The following is a 21,620-nucleotide window of genomic DNA, read 5'->3' as shown; positions in this document are numbered from 1 at the left end:
TGCTGCTGTGCTTGTCCTTGTTGCAACAGCACCAGCACAGAGGGAATGAGCAGCCCAGGGACTTTCTGCCTAACAGTGCAGAGCTGGACTGTGACTCTGGTTACAGTCTGGTACTGCACCAGGCCCAAAACAGGCAATAAAGAGAATTCACTTAGTGTCTAATTATTGCATTCAGTTTTGTTCTGTTTTGAAAACATGGTCTGGAAAACCCTGTGCAAGGAGGCCTTTTGCTTAAAGGCCAGGCAGGATTTGGCTCTTTTCTCTGGTTTTCAGTGATGTTGGCCTCAAATTGCCTTGTTGTTCCTGTCAGTAGACCGGTGATGATAATACCCTTACTTTTTCAAGCAGTTTGAGATCTTCTAATGAGGTATATTTTATACAGGCTTTATTAGAGTTCTTGTTTGTAGGATATTATGATACACAGGGTTGTTGCAATGTGACTTCAGAATATGTAATGTAATTATTTGTGCTGAGTATAAATACAGTTAAGGCAATGCTATCTGTGCTGGGATAAAATGACATTATGCTGCTTTGACATTTACCAAAAAAGCCTCCTTTTTCTATATTGCATTTGCTGTGTGTCACTTGTGTTCTGCTACAACGTGATGGTAATGGATGAGAGAACAAGAAAAGTGTTTTGATTTTATTTTCCAAAAAATTTGATATTTTGTATTAATAGGAGCTTTTCTCTTTGAAGCCAGGCTTCATATCAGTTGTCATATGGTCGCTAATCTTTTCTGCCATCATGTTCAAAAGAAAATTATGAGGCAAAAAAGACATTGGGTGAAGAAGACGAAATTATATTTTTCTTGTGGCAGTAGGATTCAAAGATATAATTATTGCTTATCCTTTGTGGACATCATCAGGTTGATAAATACAGTTAGATTGTTTGCCATCCCTGAACTAATTCTTAAGGCTTAGGCAAGTCAGCAGTGGAACTAATATGTTCAGCTTCTTATTAATAAGAAACAGAAATTGTTGCTTAAATGCTTGATCTTACCAACACTTGCTAGGGGTATAGTGTCTACCTTACTCTTAAAAAAGTCTAGTGAAATCTGGCTGAAAGGCATCTTACAAGTTCGTGGTGTATTCCCAAAGCAGGTGTGCAGCAGCTTAAACAAGGACATTCCTGAAACTGAAATCTTACTCTTCTCTTTTCGCAGGGATCCCCAGAATTTGTATCCCCCTGAGGTCAGCAATGCAAAGCTTCAGTATGCTGGTTGGGGTCCAAAAGGGCAACAGCTGGTAAGAGAAAAAAAAAAGTGTGCCAATGCATTTAGAGACCATACTGCTATTGCTTGGAAGTAAAGAAACAATAATTCCTTTTTGAATAGTTCCTTGAAACCTGTGTGGTGGCTTCTAGCATTTATTTGTGATTGTTCTATCATGTAATTTATAAAATTATTATAAAGATTATAAAATATGTCATGTATTTATAAAATTCCCAAATAGATCCATTCACTTCAAAGTAATCGTGTCTAAAAATGCAGAGAAAGAACACTTCATGAAAGCTTTTTGAGAGGATGCACCTGCTTCTCCCGATGCTGGACACAGGACAGATTATAGAGATAATAGACAGTTTGATTTATTTAGCATCTCATTGCTTCACAAGGGCATCTTCAGACTTGCAAACCTGGCAGTGGGGATATGTTAATATTAGCAGCCCAGTTTGAAGAATGCATCTCTCTAGAGCAGAGATGCCCTGAATTTGCCCTGTGGTTGTTTGCAAAATAGACAGAATTAGAAGTGGATCCTGGAAAGTTTTCAGAGCTGCTTAAAAAAAACCAACCACACCACTTGTCAGGGATTCATTGTATTTCATGGAGCTATTCATACTGCAACAATCTTAAAATCTCCAGTATTTTACCCCTCAGCCACTGCCATCCTGGATGTGCCCATTTTTTCAGTTTTTTCAGAGCATGTATTTCCTGGCCAGATCCCCTGGCTTCATTTCCTGGTGCAAATCCAATATTAAATTTTTTCCATATTCCAAACACTCTCTTTCTGCCGTAACAAAAAATGAAAAAGTGGCAACATCTTTTTTGATATGGAAGGTTTATACCGAGAAATGAGCTTTGAAAGCTCATTAAAGGAGAAAATCTGGCATTTGTCTCCTGTTCCCAGCCCTCTCTTGGGGACTGTTTGTCTGTGTCCTTAACTAGATTGTTTTAAATTCTGTGATTTAAAAAACAGCTGTAGGAGTCATTATAATTGCAAGTCTGAAAATCGGGTTGGAGAAAACATAACAGATACAGGAACAGGAAAGTCTTTCCTCTGCTCCATCAGGAAAATTGTGTTTCAGCATCATTGACCTCAAATCTGATCAGAGAGGAGGTGCAGCAGCCTTTACCTCCGTGCAGCATGTCCTCTGAGGAGCTCTTTGCTCTCATTGCACGCAGATGGAAGGGACCTTACACATCACATTGTTCCAATCCCCCCACCATGTGTAGGGAATACCTTTAGGACATAGCAAACAAAGCCAAACATTTTTTCCTTCACTGCTCACTAGCTCTATTTTAAGTCTGACAAACTGAGTTTCACAATGTGTAACAAAAACTACATCTGCTAATTAGAAGCTACTACTGAGTGGCATTAGTCACGTTTTCCACCACACAAGTGAATCTTCCTTCCTTTAGCAGAGTCTTTCTGTGAACTTTTGTGCCCTCAGCACCTGTAATCACAGCTTGTTGCTGACTCACACCCATGCCCATTTTACCAAGCTGAAGGGCTGCACCTAATTTCCACCTTGGAAAGAAGAACTAATGAGATCTTATACCAAAGCCAAGATGACCAATTTACTGCCTCCATGGCCTTCTCTACCAAAGTAAAATAACCACACAGAAAGGAAAAATGTTCATATCAAAATAGATAAATTGTATCTCCAACAGGACAGTATATACAGTCCAAGAGAAGAAAAGTCTTCTTTACTCCCAACTTTATCATTTAATGCCGAGGTAGCTGATACCAATTTCCACCATATTTCATTAAGAAATTTTCAGTGAAAACTCAAAGCCCTAAGAATTCTGTTCAAGTTCCTTCTGTGGGGTACATGCTATATATATATGTGGTTGTTGAATTCTGTATGAATCTTGGAAATAACTTGCTACAGCAAATTTGTTCTGCATGCTTATTTTTTCTTTTTTCTTTTTCTTTTTTCTTTTTTACTTCCAAATATGTAAAATAATTGAGCTCTATTCCCTTTCCTTGCATTTGGAATCAGGTTAGGTGAGGAGCAACTCACTGGTAGTTTAAGCGTTATTTTTTCATACTTCTAATATATGTGCCTTTTTGCCCTTTTCCTTGCCAGTCATTTACCTTGAAATGAACTTATAGCTGTAGTTTATAAAATAAACATGCTTTTACATACATCAGTATAATCTTTTTATATCTAATAATCAGCAGAGAATTGCCAGAGAAAAAAGAGAAGCTTTTAAAATAAGAAAAAAACCCTACAAGCATTATAAAGGAGATCTGGAAATACACCATGTTCACTGTTCTGTATTTCAGGACTAATTGGGTTACTCAGAATATAATTGCCAGCGAAATTCGTGTCACCTTCTGTGGAGATGCAAAGACAGAGAAAAATTAAAGTCTATTAAAATTTGATAGTGGGAATGTGTTTGCTAAATGTACACTGAGTTGTGTTGCAGGAGAAGGAGGAAAAATATGCTGAGTGGGAGGGAAAGGAGTAACTGGAAAGTGCATGTCAGCTGCTCTGGTTCCAGGAGGTTCCTGAGTGTGTTTGAGGAGGGTCCTACGGCAGCAATTAGGAACCCGAGTGTGTCAGGCCTGGTGCTGCATGCAGCAGCAGCCCTCTGGGCACAGGCTCAATCCAATTTTACGCTGCATCTCCCAGGAAAGGTGGGAGTGAAGGGCAAGTGGGTTTTGCATCACCTTGAAGATACCCCAATTTTCAGGAAATAGAAAAGCTTTCCCCTTGAAATCTCCTGGTTTGTTCTTTTTTGGCAACACAAAGGAGAGGCAGGGCAGGAGAGTAAGAGGGCTTGGTTCCAAAATTTTTATTCTCTTTGTAGCTTCTATTTCATCCTTCCTAGGGGAACTTTTGGGTTGCTGTGCCTGACCTCTTTCTCTCTTGCATGTCTAATCATTCAAAAAAAACCCCAAATCTGAAATAGAAGGAGCCTGAATGATCTTCATTCTCTGTGATTAAAAATATAGTGGAATATTCCCAGGAGCAATTTTCTATTTATCTTGCTTTATTTTGTCTTTTCTCATTAAATTATATGCCAATTTTGGGGTGATTAAGTCCTCAGAGCATGGTTCTTCACTTCTTACTGGCCTGCAGAATGCCACACATGCCAACTGAGCTGTTTAAATAACGGCAGATACTGGATCTGAGAAAATCAGAATGCAAAAAAGCTCTCACTTCTGGCACCTCAGAAAAATGCTTCAGCTTTTCTCTGATCTCAGCCAAAGTCTTGACAAATAAAGTCTCACAAAGCTGTTGGAAGAATGGGGCCCTCACCAGTGTGAGCTCCAGAGTCATTAGAAAGAGAGCCACTAATTTCAATGCAAGAGGGAACACATTCCCTAAATCTGGCTGTTAATGAAGGGCTCATTCCTCTCATTTGTCCTACAGCATGAGTCATCATTTATGCTTTTATAGAATAAGTGAAAAACACTGTTAACTTGGAATAGCTGTGTGATATATTCACTATTTGTGGGTGTAAATGACTATGCAAAATGCCTATGGGAAAAATCCATCCTTTCCATGGTGCACCTGACAGCCCAAAGTCACACTTAGTGTTCAGTTTCATCAGCCCACTGGCCTTCAGCATGGTGCTTGGTGTTTTTTTAGTGAACAGACTATATTATCCCAGTTTGTGTGATACTTTCCAGCAATATGAGGCTGTGGGTGGCATAACAGGACTGCAAAAAAGTGTTATTCTGTACCTTTGTCCTGTTCTGGGTGTGCTTATCTACACAAGAATCTTCACTCCTTGGATTTCTTCTCTTATTCTGATCATGCCATCTATGACTCAACAGCTACCCACTTCTGATTTTGCCACAAAAAAATGAAAACCTTCTGTTAATTGATCTTATTGGAATATTTTACCAGTTTCATCATGTTCCATCTCATGTTCCAAGGCGCTGCCCACATCCCGAGAGCTCACGTAATGTTCCCGTGATACATTTGCCCCAACAGCATCTAAGAAAAGGTTAATAGTGCCTCTGGTCCTGAACTCAGCTTCATAAAACTTGTGTGGCTGACAGGCCTGGACCTGTCTATTTATCAAGAAAAGTAAGTGCAGTGTGAAGAGGTTTCCTTTGTTGTTTTGCTTGGCAGCACAGCCGAAGTCAGGGAGCGCTTCAGGAGTAAGAGACTGTCCAGTGCATGTCTGTAGCTGAGGTGCTCAAGGAATCCAATAAACCCAAAGCTTTCAGGAGGTTTTTATTTAAGTTATCCCAAAATGTGCACATCCAGGTTCAAAGTATTTGCATTAAGCACCAGCTGGGAATATCCATGGGCCCTACTGCCAAAAGGAAGGAGGAGGCGGGAGGCCTGCTCTAATAAAATGCAGTGAATATTTGTCTGCGTTGACAGCACTAAATACAGTTCACAGGAGCTGTTAAACTCCAGTTTCAAAAGCAGAAGCACTTCTGCTGTGCTGCTATTTTCTTTTTTTTTCAAAATCAGAATCTGTAACCGTCCTGACAGATATTAATGGTAATGGTGACACTTCAGATGCTGGGGGAAGCAGTTTTGCACAACTTTAGAGGCAGCAGTTATAATTCTAAAAAATACCTCTCATAGATCATAGTATTTATTCTTCTACAAAGAGAAACATTTTTTTTAAGGTTCTCCTGACCAGTCAGTCTTTTACTGTTTACACAGTTTTTTTAAGTACCTAAAACATACAGAAAGAGGGTTGGGGTTGCTGGAAGTTTTGTGTGCCCTTGCACTTACTGCAGCCCCACAGAAGGGTCAAAACACGTTTTTCCTGCATTCATAGGCAATTAGCCTTTTTCAGTGTCAACTCTTTTTGGAGCAGGAGCTATCTCTTATTCTTGTAGACTACAATCAAGTTTGTAATTGGTTCTAAGGTAACAGAAGTTAAGTTTCACAGCAGGTTCAGAAGATGCAGTAAGAAATCTCTATTTCAGGGAAATGCAAATGCCAGGAAAAAAAAAGGAGTGATTCTTTCAGCCTCTACCATGTTAGGGGTTTTCAGGCGCCTTCAAACAGTGAATGCTGATGCTGGCAAACAGCTTATTGTCATAAATATTGCTGTTTTAAAAAGTGCAATACGATTAAGAGAAACATCAGGTTTTCTTGATATTTAAAACATTTGAATGATAGATCCTGCTGCACATGACCAGAAGCTATCCATCTCCCTTATCTTTTTTTTTTTTTTCTAATGCTGTAGTACAATGTTTTGCCAAGTAGGATATCTAGATGCAAAAAAAAAGCTGGTTAAGTGATGACACCTGGAACTAAACTGGAGTGACTCCTCTAATTAGAAGTTTTTTCCTTGCCTGAATTTGTGCCTGTCATGCCAGCTTAGTTCCAGGCAGAAGGGCTGCACAGATATCAAGGGAAGGGGACCATTTTCACAGGAGGCACTGAATTATCTGCTGTTGTTCCTATTCCAGCTGGGCTTTTGAACTGCTCTGGGTATAATTGCTATAGGTCTATTTGTCTCTACCATTCTTTCATAGATTTTTGCATCATTATTTTCAAGCTGCTGTTCCCTCACCTTTTCTTTTTGCAATGACATCTGAATCAATATTTAGCTGTGGTCTGCTGTATGTAATTATTCTGGCTTGCTTATCTTGCTAGTTGCAAGAAAAAGAACTTCTGCCCTGTCTCCCTCTCCACCCCCATCCCCAAAGTCTATGTAAGCTCTATTTAAGTATAGTGAGGGATGTTCAGGCAGATTTTTAAATGGTCCCTGCATTCTGGAAATGCAAGACTTTCAGCATAATAATGTGCCAACCTCATCCCCTTCTCCAGTGTCAGAATATGAAATTTTTTAGGGAGATGTCAGTAAGATGTAATACACATACACTGAGCACCTGGACAGGTTGCTCCTTTCCCCTCTCCCCTTGCTTTATTCAAATAATTCCACTGGAAAAGTGTTGTGTTTAGGTTTTGTTTTGTTTCTTGGTTTGTTTTTTTTTCCTTTGATACTCTCTTTGGTTACAGTGGCAGCAGTGTCCTATTTTTAACCTTGCACATCCTTGTCATTCCTTTGTTACCCTTGGGCTTGGTGTTGGGTCCTCATTCCCCAAAGGGAGGTTTTGGCACAGTCAGTGTTATTTTCTTTGCTGAGAAATGGTCACATCCCTTCCCCTCCCAGCATCCTTGGTACTGCATCTTCATCAGTGGCAAAAGAGCAAGATATTTAAGATAATTGAAGGTGCTGCAACAAATGTTACTGAAAGAAGATGTAGGTGATTTTATTTAAAATAAGATGTTGCTCTTTCTGTGGACATGAAAGATTTCAGAGGACAAAATGGAATTGATTATTTGCCATAGAAGTTTCACCAATAAATCAGAAAGTAGCTGCCCTTACACCCAAATATGAGGCATAGGATGATGTATGTATTTCTGCTGGGGCTGAGACACTCCCACAGGCTTCCTCTGTGATTTCTTATATGTCACTTTGTTCTCTGGTGAAGTTGCAGCAATGGATTCCTACCTTTAAATGGACTTACAGAATTGATGCATTAAATGTTGCAGACATTCACAGTCTGCATTAAGGAAACTGAGTTTGTACTTACAAGAAATGCATATATCCACGGATTTACTAGCTTAGAGGAGCTCACCATCTTGTTCCTCTACAAGGAAAGTACTGAATTCTCTTCCTTTTTATGTTACTGCATTTCCTCACCTGCTGCTGTACAAGATTCCTAGCAGTAAAACACTCCAGCATTGGGTCAGTTCCACTGAAAGTAACTCCCTCCTATTGCAGAAATTTCTTGAATTTCAGTTGAGATTTATGGATATCAAACAACTCTTTTTTGTTAAGAGCAGTTTTCATTTCAGAGATCTAACTGCCAAAAGTGTCTTCTTGGCTGTGCATAAGGGTTCCTGGCATCTTACAAATCAGTGGTTGGTGGGTGATGGCCATTGAAATACATGCCTATGAAAAGCGTTGTTCTTGAAAAGTGCCATGAAAATAGTTACCTTTTACTTTAGATAGCAGCAGTCACTGCTGAGAGTGAGGTGAAGTGGCAGCCATTGGGATGCCACAAGCGGGACTGAGCAGTGCCACCCAAGGGACCGTGGAGTGTCCCACCTTGGCTTGTGGTGCTCCTTCCCCAGAAACTGCCATTTACCAGACAGATGAGGAAACTTCATGAAAAATTCTGTTAGGTCTCCTCCTCCCCTGCTGGAATAGGTGTTGAGTGTTTCTACAACCAAGCTTCTAATTAAAGAGGAATATTGGAGTGACCAGCTCACTGTCCAAGGTCGGATGTGCACCTGGAGGAATCCTGAATCCCAATTGCCAGCTTCTTTATGCTGACACAAATAATCTCTCTGCTCTTCTTAGTCAGGTATTCTTTCTATAACACAATAAAGTATTTTAAATGGAACACTGTATCATCTCACATTAAATAATCTAATTTACAGTCATGCCCTACATAACCATCAGAGATATTAGGTTATAGAATACAAAATAATCCATCAAGCAGAACTTAAAAGCAGAATCAGAGTTCCATACTAAGTGGTACATTTACTATTACATTCTTTTATATAACAAGGCAGTTATAAATTAAAATAACCCCATTAGAATACAGGGCAATGAAATACAGGCAGGCATGGTTCTTTCTCATTGTTGAGGTGAAAAAAACCCTCTTTGCTTCCCTGAAGAACAGAAAATAGGGCAGCACGTTTTTCTTCAAACATATATTTTTAAATCTCCAGATTTGTGATAATTGTTTATTTGGCTGTACTTTGGTACATTCTAGGTGTGATTAGAATCCGTGCATGTTGTGGTCTAACCTGCTCACAGAATACAAATGGAAATGTGCAGCATCTGTAATGATGCAATGTCAGAAACGTAAAATAGCTCATAGAAAACTGAGAAGAATATTAATGCACAGAAGGACTTAAGCTGGGAGAATCAAGAGGGAAAATCTCTTCTGTACCCAGTTTAAAAGGAAAAATTTTGGGAATGTGTCTCCATTCCATAGAAATCTCTCATTACTTCTATAGTCCATTATGTGGGACTTTATCTCAAGTATTAGTTTTGACAATTTTGGATTGTCTAAAGACATTTAAACCCACAAGATCTTTATAACTCTACTGATTTCCTAAGAGAGAATCCAAGCGGGATAGTTCCAAGCAAGTTTCTGAACAGACCAAATTCTGCTCTCCTGAATTCCAGGGCTTGATACTTTTTTGCCGTATTTCCTCATGTAATCCTGAGCTCATCACCTCATGGTGTGTGCAGCATCAGCTGCTCCCAGATTTCGCCTTGCCCTGCAATTTCTCCTGGTTTGAAACTGTGAGGTCCAGCAGAGCATCTCCCTTCATCAGCTCCTTCATCACCTGTGTCAGGGCAAATGCCCTCCACAGACCTCCTGGGTTATCGTGCTCATGTTGTTGACCCTCCAGGAGTTAAGAGTTAAGGTGCCCCATGAGGATCAGGGTATTTGAATGTGAGGCTTCTTTCATTTATATGAAGAAGGGCTCATCTCCTTCTTCTTGACCAGCCAGTTGGTAACAGATGCTCCCACTGCTCCTTTTCTTCCTCCACCCATACCCACGCCCTGTAGGGTGAGGTGATCACCTCCCCCACCACCAGAGAAAAGTCACCTCCAGACCTGGAGAGCCACATCCTCTCTCAGGAACCCTTAAGACACTGCTCTAGAGCTCTGGACACTGTTGACAGGTATAGGAAATGTTTCTTTATTTGAAGACATGAAGGAATGCTTTCCCATTCTCTCTGACATTTTAGTCACTTTGTTGATCGCATGTGATGAAAGCAAAGTTAAGTTCTTAATGGTTATTTTACAAGATATATTGGCAGTTTCCAAGCTATGTGGCTAAAATCAGGAGATTTGCATTATTTACTAGTGGTGACTCTTCTACACTTCCTTTCCCAAACATGCAATCAACGCCACCAAGGGCAGCATATTTTTTGTTCGACTTTTGCAGTGATTCTGGTGGTTTCCCTTGCACAAACACTTGCATTTCTTGTCATTGCACAGATTTCCATGCAGCTAAGCTCTTACACCACTGGAATCACACGTGTTCAAGTCTTCCAACCCCAGTGAGAAGGCATCAATATTGTTTTTGACGTGTTCGTGGATCAGCATGATTCTTACTTGCATCAATCTGCACTACTGTATTCTCTGGCTGCAGTAGTCCCCTGGGATTTTTAAGCTCTCTGTCCTGAAAGCTTCCCTGAAGAATTATTTTAAACAGGTGTAGTCCTCATTTTGATGTAAACATTACCTTTGCCTATGTCTGAGCAAGGTAAATGTGAATTAAACTAAGATTTATCTCTTTGTGGCATACATTCAGAAACTGCTATTTCTTCTAAATCCCTGGTGTCTTAAGGAGTTAGCTTCTTACTTTGAATTAAAACAAAGATAAACCCTGATATAAAAACCTGAAACTATAGCCTTTTCTGTCAATTATTTATTAAGATGTGATTCTCTGCAATGTGCTGATTGTGTGGAAGAATTTCATTGATTCATCACTGGTCTTAATAATGACATTTTCATTTTCTGAAGAAAAAATGTTGATTTAAAAATTCTTTATCTCACTCTTCCGTCATAATTGCTATCTGTCTCTTTTCTAAATTATGATCATGAACCAATTGATGGAGAGAATGAAAATATTTTGAACGTTTTTATCTTGTATTTTTTTATCAGTGCTATCAAACTATATTTAAATGGCAACAAGAAAAGTCTAATTAAAATTGTAGATCTTAATATGTAAGCTCACTGGTGAGGAGCAGTTTATGGTTTTATTACCCTTTTTGAAGAACTGATACGAGCTGGTGTAATCACATCGTATGCATTAGGAAAAACACTAATGACAGAATACATTAATGACAGCTATTTGAACATCAAAGTTTGCATTTTATGAGGCTCAAAAGAAGAAATTGGCAGAGGATTCATTAAATAATGCATAATCAATCAGCAACAAGCTTTAGAACTGATTTTGAGTTGATCACACATTTTTCTGCTGAAGTTGATGTAAGAGCAATAACTACAAAATGCCAAGACCTTTCCGGTATGATGCTCGTCACACTTCCTTGATATCACAAAATGAAAACACAATTATTGTATCTGCTTCAAGATGCTACATGGATGAGGACAGGCCCATGCTAATTGTGTGTGGTACAGACAGGTTTTAGCTTGAACAAACAGCAGGGAATCTCTCTCTCTGCAGCTTTTCATTTTCACAGTCCTCAGCTTCCAGGTTTCATCTGGCAGCGTGAAAACAAAACCAGCTTAAGAAGTGATGCCTCCAAAATATTTGGATGGAATTAAAGAGCACTGGAAATGGTGGAGAGAAAGGAGAGGTCTCTCTGTATGTGCATACCAGGAAGGGTTTGATCATGATCAAATCTACTTGTGTCCATGATCTGACATTTCCAAACCCCATTTACAAGCTGTGACTCTGTTACAGACCTCAGCCAGCTACTTAGCATATAAATAAAGACATAATACTTTTCCACTTCCTGAACATATTGGTAAGATAAATCTGTGTATTTTCCAGAGGCTTTCCGATCAATGTGATGAATAACATCATATAAATATGTAAATAGTTAATATAGAGTTCAGCACAAAACATTCCTGTTGTTGAAACCCAAAAGAAAATGAACAGGAGTCAGACTATTCTAAGGAAGTATCTTATGCTGAAAAGTTTTTAATAAAAGTCCTTGATTAAAGGGACTTTAAACCCCCCTTGTGGCATTATTGTGGTGGGTTGCCAAGCAAGCTGCCCTATCACTCCCTCTCCCCAATGGGCATGGGGGAGAAAATTCTGTGAAAATCTCATCAGTGGAATTAAGGACAGAGGGATCACTCACTAGTTGCCATCAGGGCAAAACAGACTCAAGTTGGGGAAATCAATTTGATAATTTGCCATTAATTGTAACAGAATTGTGAGAGTGAGAAACAAAACAAAATCAAGCACAGCTTCCCTTCCTCCCCCTCCTCCTCCACTGACCATGGTGTCTGCAAGTCTGTTTCTCTCACATTTTCTCGCTCACATACAAAACCAGCATTTTTACCCTTTTATAAATACATTTTCACAGATGCACTAGCAGCATCCCTGATGGGGGCTCAGCTTTGACCAGTGACAGGCCTGTCACTTTTCACAGACTTTTTTTTTCTTTTTTAACTGATTCTGCAAAATAAATACAAGCATTTCTGAGAGATGCAAAAAGTTTTAAGATTATTCTGTTTCCTTGTTAATTATTCAGAATATGCTCTCAGGTAAACTGGTTTTCTAGCAAAACAGCAGAAAAAGAAAAACTAAAAGAAAAGTTTAACATTAAAAACAAGAAACAATGAAGTACATTATGTTGGATGAGAATAGTATGTTTATTTGTAGTTCTATTTCCCCACTCACTGTGTCTTCCATTTTGTGACCAGTCTTTTTAAGCCTCAAAGGAAGCTTGAACTGATTTTGAATTTAAAACAGGGTTTTGTGGTTTAACCCCAGCCAGCAGCCAAGCCCTACACAGCTGCTCACTCCAGTGGGATCAGGGAGAGAACCAGAAGAGTAAAAGCCAGAGCACTTGTGGGTGGAGATAAAGACAGTTTAACAGGGAAAGGAAAAGCTGTGCACACAAGCAAAGCAAAACAGGGAATTAATTCACTGCTTCCCATGGCCGGGCAGGTGTTCAGCATCTCCAGGAGAGCAGAGCCCCATCACACATATCAGTGACTTGGGAAGACCATCAAGAAGCACCAAGAAGCACCATCACTCAAATGTTCCCCTCTTCCTCCTTCTTCCCCCCATTTTATATACTGATCATGATGGCACCTGGTCTGGGATATCCCTTGGAGCAGTTTGGGTCGCCTGTCCTGGCTCCTCCCAACTTCCCAGGCACCCCCAGCCTCCTTGCCTGCATGGCAGCACCAAAAGCAGAAAAATCCTTGGCTTTGTGCAACCCCTGCTCTGCAATAACAAAAATATCTCTGTATTACCAACCCTGTGCTCAGCACAAATCCAAAACACAGCCCTATACCAGACACTGGGAAGGAAATTAACTCTACCCCAGCCAAACCCAGCCCAGAGTGTCAAGGCAAGGCTTTGTGCTTCTCTGTTCATGAGGGCCAGCTCTTGTTGAGCAAACTCTCCATGTCAAAGGGCCAACCTTTCCATGTTATCTATTCTCTCACAGATAAATCCTGTGGGCTCACCCTGCAGTGTGGAAATGTGCATTTTAATGTGTAGGAAACATTTACACTTCCCAATGTGCTAATAATTTAAAGTAATGAGCACCCAGGCATTTACTTTATGCTAAATTTGAGTGACGCAGCTCATTTAGTTGACAAGTTATATGCTAGAAACTGTGGGATAAAGAGAACATAAACTTAGAATGCCACCCTACAGCTGGAAAATAAATAGGAGCAGTAAAAATGCAGATTAGTGCACATGAATCTATTTTCTTTTGGTCTATGGAGAAACAGGAATTTCACACACCTCTTTGGAAGGAAGGTGGGTTGAACAACTGTAAAAGGAGGTGTAGTATTCACCTACTCAAAATAGTTGGTCACTGTGACTTTTTAAGTCTTAAGGAGATTATTTTCATTATATTCCTGAAAAGATCCATAAATTAATCAATTTAAAAGTACCAATATGTTAATTAATGCAGCATAATTACTGAATACCACTCTGGGTCAGTTTGGTAGAGGGTATTATTTCAGAAGCCATTAAGCAGTTGCAAAAGCATTTTAAATAAATCCTTGAATCAGTGTCGTTAAGGCTCTTGTATCTTTGAAGTGAATTAAGTTTAATTTGTTGTTAGATCAAATATTTACCTTACTGTACAAATTTATCTTACTAGATACTTAAGCTTTGACTTTTCTTCCTGTCTCAGGCTCCAGAATCAGTCTCATATTTTTTTCTCCAATTTTAGTTGTGTCGTGCAAGGATGTCAAATGGTTTGAAGTAATCAATTCTAACACCAGCTGCAAACAGGCATGGATTTCTTCCCAGAGCACAGGAGTTAGTGCTGTGCTGATACCTGAGGCTGAAGGGGGTATGTCTGAAAGTTTCAGGTGACGTCCTGAGCCACATAAAGCCAAAAGCAAAACCTCCATTGATTTTTATTATCCTGGGATTAAGTGAATGCATTTGAAAAACCCCAAACTTTAGCTTAGTCCCCTCAGATTTTCCAGTTATTTTTGTTAAGTGTTTAATCTTTTGGGCATCTGTTAAAACATCCAGCAGAAAGAGAGGTCTTCTGCTAGATCCAGTGGCAAGAATTTCCATATGTTAATCCTGATTTCATTAGGAAAAATAATCTAGGTTTCATTGGTTTGCCTGTTGTTTTAGAGAAATAAAAGGGTGGAAATACATTTTTCCTTTTTTCTGTGTCCTGTCTGTTGTCTTGTAGAGCTCATATCTTCCTTGCTTTTCTGTAGAGTTAGAAATTTCTGTTTCTTCAATCTATGTATGGATGTTTCCATTCTTCTTATTTATTTCAGAATATCCTCTTTCCTCTACATTGAATGTGTCATGATGAAAATGGACATGGTATTCAACACAGGGCTCTTCCTGACTTAGCACAGCTTGATTTTCCATGCCAGTAGCTGTGTTCAGTGTTGGATTTTAAGGCACACATATTGCAAGAAATTCTGGGGTAAAGTCTTGCTCAGATATGGACATCAAAAGAGAAGACACCAGAAATTTGGGCTCTGCTCTTCGTCTCCTGTACACAGAGGCATAAAACTGAGCTTGATCCCTTCTGCAATCATTTTAAATTTGTCTAGGGGTGCTATGCAAAGCTGGCATAAAGTAATGTGAAAGTGATGTCTGTACATATATTTACTATTTTTCTTTACTAAAATTTCTCATTGTCTAATTAGCTGACAGGATTGATCATTTGATAGAAAGCACTGCTTTGATGCCATAAAACCAAAACAGTAAAAATTGTTACACAGGTATTTCACAATAACTTCAAATATGTTTCTAACATGGGATGTGAGGTAATCCAAAGACATTTCTTTCTTGATGAATAACAGAAGTCCAAAAGCTTTTTCTTAATTTATAAGATACATTATACAGAAATCTTACTTGTGCTGCTTCAGTTATCTTTTATCTTGATTATGGTTGACATTTTTAGGGTACAAGGCACTGTAGTTAGGAGGATAATTTTTAAATCTCCATGAGGTGCTGCCATTTGGCTCTGAATTATATGGGAGACAGTTTGAAGTCAGAGCACTATCTTATTTTTCCACCACAGCTACCAGATACCTCACACAGCCTGATGAGTGCAATGAAGCTTTGAAAGACCCAGCAGTGAAGGTGGAAAACAATGCAGTTCTTTAAAAAGGGAAGGGCAGGAACAGGTTGTCAATCCACCTTCTTTGTTTTTCCTGTAAGCTCATATAACACTGAATATAGTAGAAAATATTGCAAACCTTCTTTTGCTGGAAGAATTTTGGCAAGGGAAGGGTTGCATCACTTGAATAAATCCACTTGATTGTGTGCCTGTCACAGAAGAGCTCTCACCCAAGCACCCCTTAGCACATTTAGTACTCAGACACAGAGATTTGGATTTATTTGGACTCCTAGTATCTTATTCTGCTAAGTCTTCACTTTTTTTTTTCACATTTAATCTTCAAAAACCTCCCCATATGCAGATTAGCTAACAGATAAAATTCTTTACTTGGAATCCTTTATCTGGCCCCTCTGTTTACTAAAATTCAAGGTAGGAAAGAGAAAGTAGTATCTTCCACAATGTATTTTTAACTTTCAAAACCTATTAATTGAATGAAGCTCTTCTTAGTTTAAAAGGAAAGAGAGCAAGCTACAGCTTCAGTAATAATTTTTACCTTTAGGCAAACCTGCTATAACTCCTGCCAAAATTAAATTAAGGTCTATACTTTCTTCTGGAATCTTTCCAGCTCATCTTTGGGTGAAACATGTACCATAATAGGATGTGAAACAGAAGATGAAAGCAAATATTTTTCTCAGTTCTGTCTTTTCATAACTTGAGAAATTACATTCTAGTATCGTGGTAAAGATACATAACATTTATTCCAATATCTTCAAGTATATAAAAACCCATCTGTATATGTCTACTAAATTATATTAACAGTTTGCATTTCAGTCTAAATAGCTTACTGATACATCTTTTCAGCTTGAATAGACTTTTAAAATATTTTAAAGACAGGGATGGGGAGCAGAATAAAGCCCTCATAATCCAAGGTGCAAGGGTCAGTGATCTGGCACACCTCTTAGACACACACAGCTCTATGGGGCTGGATAGGATCCATTCAGCTGGATGTGGGAGCTGGCAGAAGTGCTCTCTGAGATACTTTCCATCATTTACCAACAGTCCTGGCTAACTGGGAAGGTCCCAGTTGACTGGAGGGCAGCAAATGTGATGCCCATCTACAAAAATGGCCAATGGTGTGAGGTTCAACAGGGCCAAGTGCTGGGTCCTGCATTTGGGTCACAACAATCCCAGGCAGTGCTAGAGGCTGGGCACAGAGTGGCTGGAAAGTGGCCCTGCTGGAAAGGACCTGGGGGTGCTGGTGAACAGCAGCTGAACATGAGCCAGGTGCGCCCAGGTGGCCAAGAGGCCAAAGGCATCCTGGCCTGTATCAGAAATGGTGTGGCCAGCAGGACCAGGGTGGTGATTGTCCCTCCATACTGGGCACTGGTGAGGTTGCACCTCAAACCCTGTGCTCAGTTCCCTCACAACAAGAAAGGCTTTGATGGGCTGGATCATGTCCAGAGAAGGGCAACGGAGCTGGGGAAGGGTCTGGAGCTCCAGTCTTAAGAGGAGTGGCTGAGGGAGCTGGGATTGTTTAGCCTGGAGAAAAGGAGGCTCAGGGTTATCAGTCTCCACGGCTTCCTGAAAGGAGGCTGTAGTGAGGGGGGGGGATCAGTCTCTTTTGCCAAGAGGTAAGACAAGAGGAAATGAGCGCAAGTTGTGCTGGGGAAGTTTAGGTTGGATTCTAAGAGCAATTCCTTCACAGAAAGGGTTGTCAAGCATTGGAACAGGATGCCCATGGCAGTGGTGGAGTCCCCATCTCTGAAGGTATTTAAAAGATATGTAGATGTGGCACTGGGGGATGTGGTTTAGTGGTGAACTTGGCAGTGCTGGATTAATGCTTGGACTCAGGGATCTTAGAATCATAGAATGGTTTGGGTTGGAAGGGACCTTAAAGACCTTAAGGGTCTTTTCCAACCAAGTGATTCTGTGATTCTGTGACTCTCCTTAGAGCAGGATGTGTTTCACTTTGGGGTGAGGGGACAGGAACTGTGCTATCGATGACAGCGAAATTCAGAACAAAGTTTTTAACCACATGATAAAGACTAATGCCATGGAACCATATTTTTGTTATTGGCTGTCTAAAGCTTTACTTCCTGATCAGCATTTAAACACATAAATAAAGAGCCTGATTCACAGGAGCATTTCACAGCAATAGATCTAACAATGCTCAAAACCTGAGCAATGGCATTCTTCATCTCATGCCCTCTAACTGAACTGTTCGATTTCTGAAATGAAGACAGGAGTGAGAGAAATAAAGCTTGTATCAAAGCACCGAGGCTTCAGTTTGTTGTAAATTAGCATCTTTCTATTAGCTGATGGCATTGGAAGCAAGCTGTGGAAATCCTTTTTTGACAAAAGATGCCATAAAACTGTGATATGTGATTTTGTACTGCCAATTATTGTAAAAGCACAATGCAACATTTTATGCTGAAGCCACTGCTTAATGCTGTTCTCTTTTTCTTTTTTTTTTCCTTCAAATCAGATATTTATCTTTGAGAATAACATCTATTACTGTGCCCATGTGGGGAAACAAGCCATCCGAGTGGTCTCCACAGGAAAGGAAGGTGTTATTTTCAATGGCCTCAGCGACTGGCTGTATGAAGGTAGGACACGACATTTAGGCCAGCAGCTAGTTATGAGTTTAAGTTACACTCTAGAATTACAGACCTTGCTGGAATTAGACATCCAGCATTGCATTTCTGGGCATGGGTGGACCACGGGGCTGAAAACCTGCTATTCCAACAGTTGCCTGATGTGCTGGACTGGAAATAATGTGAAATGATGTAAGAATTCTGTTTTCAGGCTGTTTTCTTTCCCTTAGTCCAAAGGTAATAAATCACTGGGCTTTAATGAACAGAACTGCTTCATTATTTAATGGCACCTGCAATCACTCATAGATGTGCCAGTTTTCAAATCACAGAAGAGGACAGAAATGGGGAGGGAAAGGGGTTCTATCTTAAAGGAAAAAGCGAGGAAACAATTTTACTTGATGAGCTGTTTTCCACAGAACTAGGTGGGCCTTGGAAGCTGCCCAGATCTTGCCACCTAAAAAAAATTCCTAAAAGCAGACCCCAGTAATTGGCTTCTTTCCTGTGAAAATGGTCCTGACAGGGTGGAGGGTCATCTCTGGAGCACTGCTTTTCTTTGATCCTTTCATCTGGCAAAGGGCCATTTAGGTGTCTGTGAGCAGCTGCTTGAAAAGTGATCTCAACTGCTCATTAGCCTAGGAGAGCATTGCCACCCCCCCAAGTTCTTTTGGGGGTTGTTGTAGGCTTTTAAACTCATATATCAGAATAAAAATTGTACTACACACATTCTCCCCCCCATGTATATATATATACATAAACACACACACATATATATATATATATATATATATAAAACAGGCACACAACATGCATACTGCTCTCTGTTGCTGGCTAATGCCAGCAGCTCTTTCTCACAAGGATCCTGACTTTTGGCCCTGGCAGTGTCTCTTTCCTGTGGTACAGCTTTCCTCTAAAGTCACACTTTTTCCTACAGGTCCCAGCATAGTGCCAAGGTTTTCTTACCTCTACAGAGAGGAAGTTTCCAGATACATCTATTAACTGTGTCCTGTTGGCTGCTCCCAGTTTTTTTGAGGCTTAATAGAACAGAATAGGTTGCAAAATGCCATTAACAGTTAATTGGTGTAAAAATATGAACCACTACTTAAATTGGTCTGTATCACAGCTAAACTGGGGCCCTTGGACTCAAGAATGAGGGAATTAAAATAAATTAGTTTGTTTGCCCCTCCCAAAGAAGCTGATCCCATAAATCAGCATACAAACTTGCCAAACACATCAGTGGAAAAATCTGATAGGGGTTTATTACTTTTGCTAGCTAAACATGTGTTTCTACTAAAATACAGCACATTTACAAGTAAACATCCTCCTTGTGCTGTGAAAGCACTTTGTAACAAGAGAAGAGGCTAAGAAATTACAAAATGCTAATTTTCTTTCACTTTATTTATTAATTTGCTGGTGAAGTTGTGGGCAGGCCTGTTTGACTCTGTAGGTCAAATGTGCCTACTACTACCCATATTTTGCTGATAAACATCATTTACTACATCAGGTCTCCTCGCAGAGTCTCACACATAGCACCATGCTGAGAGGAGTTTGTCAGGCCCGTGAACTCTGAGCACACCAGCAAGCCCAGGATGACACTTGTTTTGCTGACACATATTTTTATTCAATTACAGGATTGCTCAGGCAATTTCTTGGCTGACATTGACTTTCAGGTTTGCCCTCTGTAATGAATTTTCTTGTTAACTTTATGTTAATATACTCGGGTAAGAAATGAACGTGTGATCGAGTACAGTCTGGTTATCCCAGGCTAGGTTCTGTAACCTGTGAGGCATGAGGCAGATTAGGACCACTGAACCTGCTGTTCACTGGCAGTATGTTTGGGAGAAATTGGGAAGTGGAAATGTCACTTTGTGTCCAAATACAGTTTGTATTAAACTAAATAATTCTCTTATTTCACAAGCAAGGTGTAGAAGGTCCCACAGGAAAACCTGATTTAAACATTCCCAACTAATGGGAATCCAGCATCAAATCCAGAGGTGCACTGTGTGAGCTGAGCTCCTTCTCTTGTCATCACTTGTGCAGTCCTCATGGAGGCAAAGCTGGGACCAGTGTCAGGACAGAGGACTTGTCCAGGTGCTTGAACAAGCTGTGGGGCCAGGGTGTCGGATGGGTCTGCAGTGTTCAGGTGCCAGCTCTCTACATGCATGGATGGATGGAGCAGGATCCAGAAGAAGTTGGATATTCCATGGGGATAAACAGATAGGGACAACTGAGAAATGAGAGACATCTTCCCAGTGGAGTCAAAGGGAATCCAGTTCTGGTTGCCAGTGAGGCTGAAGCTTTAACCTGGGATACTCTGCCAATACTCTATCACCAGAACCTTTGTTCTTCCAAAGTCTCTCCTTTTCTTGGATGCCACCTCTCAGTGGGATAAACTTGGACAACATTTTAAATCTGAACTTACCTGACTGGAAATGCTTGAAAACTTGGCAAAGACTGAAATGTACCACGTCAAGACTATTTTTGCTCTTCACTCGTTCCTGCTGTGGTTTGTAGCCATCACTTCCCCACCTCCCCAGCCGAGCTGGGTGGGATGCTCAGGCCCGTGTTTGTTTGCTGCTGTCTCAGCGAGCTACCAGGATGAACTCTGAGCATATGCAGACATCTCCCTCCATCTGTGCAGCCAGCTCCAGCAGATAGTCTGCAAAGGAGCTTGTGAGAATCAGGATCACAGAGAGTTCAGCACACTCCTCTTCGCTCCCGTGCTCTTTTTGTTGCTGAAGTTCTGTGACCCCTGGCAGCGACAGCAGAGCCTCCTTGAAGCACCTGTTGGGTTACTGTGGCAGCTCACAACCTGCTTCTCACTTCCCTAAGTGCAGCACAGAAAATAAAACTCGGTGTTTTCTATTTGGGGAAGATGACTTTTAACGACTTTTATCTAAGTAGCAAGAGCACACCAACAACCCCCCCCGACCTTTCTGAGAGCTGTTTGCACAGTGAGCTCTGCAGATGGCAACCCAGCAGTGCCACCCTTTGGGGTAACTCCTGACACTTCACATGGATGGCAGACCCGGGGGGAAACTTTTCTTCATAATGTCATTGCTTTTGTCACAACAGAATAGATGTGCTGCACTGTTAATCACAGGTTTTTCCTAAGTCCAGAAGCACAGCAGATCCAGAGTAAATTTGACAGGCTTTTTGCCCTGGAAAAATGCAGACGTTCATTTCAATTCAAGTTAAGCTCTGCTTTTGTAAATTTGCCAAAGGAGAAGAAATTTCTTCGAGGTATTTATGCTGATCTGTTGACTTTTGATAATATAGTGAAAAACATTTCAAATCAATCAGAGCTTAATCTACTTAGTGCATTTAGCTGGAAGGTTATAGATTGATACATAGATTACTGTAACATGAAAGCATAGATTAAACATGGGGTTTATTACTAAAATAAGCATTGACAAGGTTTTCATAGTCTGACTTAACATTTTCAGAGCTGTGCCTGATAGATGCTTGTACTAAAATCGAGTGATATCCTATAAAAGAGAGTTTAAAGTTCTGCAGCTGAAATCAGCTACACATTTAAATGCATAGCAGCAGCAAAGAGTGGGTTTTATTTCAGTTTGCTGTA

The 21,620-nt window shown here is 40.2% G+C and overlaps 1 protein-coding gene across 5 annotated transcripts in view; it reads left to right on the top strand.

The window, feature by feature from the left end:
• DPP6 (dipeptidyl peptidase like 6) overlaps window positions 1–21,620 on the top strand; it is a 538,482-nt gene that overhangs the window by 438,774 nt on the left and 78,088 nt on the right. For all 5 annotated transcript variants that reach the window (XM_042043319.1, XM_042043321.1, XM_042043317.1 and 2 more), the window contains exons 7-8: window positions 1,164–1,245; window positions 17,932–18,052. In XM_042043319.1, the coding sequence (XP_041899253.1) occupies window positions 1,164–1,245; window positions 17,932–18,052 (203 nt within the window). The remainder of the gene's footprint in view (window positions 1–1,163; window positions 1,246–17,931; window positions 18,053–21,620) is intronic.

Source organism: Corvus kubaryi, unplaced genomic scaffold (genome assembly GCF_017639235.1).
Source record: "Corvus kubaryi isolate FWS band 111438036 unplaced genomic scaffold, C.kubaryi_AGA036_p1.0 37398, whole genome shotgun sequence".
Taxonomy (NCBI): domain Eukaryota; kingdom Metazoa; phylum Chordata; class Aves; order Passeriformes; family Corvidae; genus Corvus; species Corvus kubaryi.
Note: the sequence above shows the minus strand (reverse complement) of the source record. Positions and strands in the feature narration are given on the sequence as shown.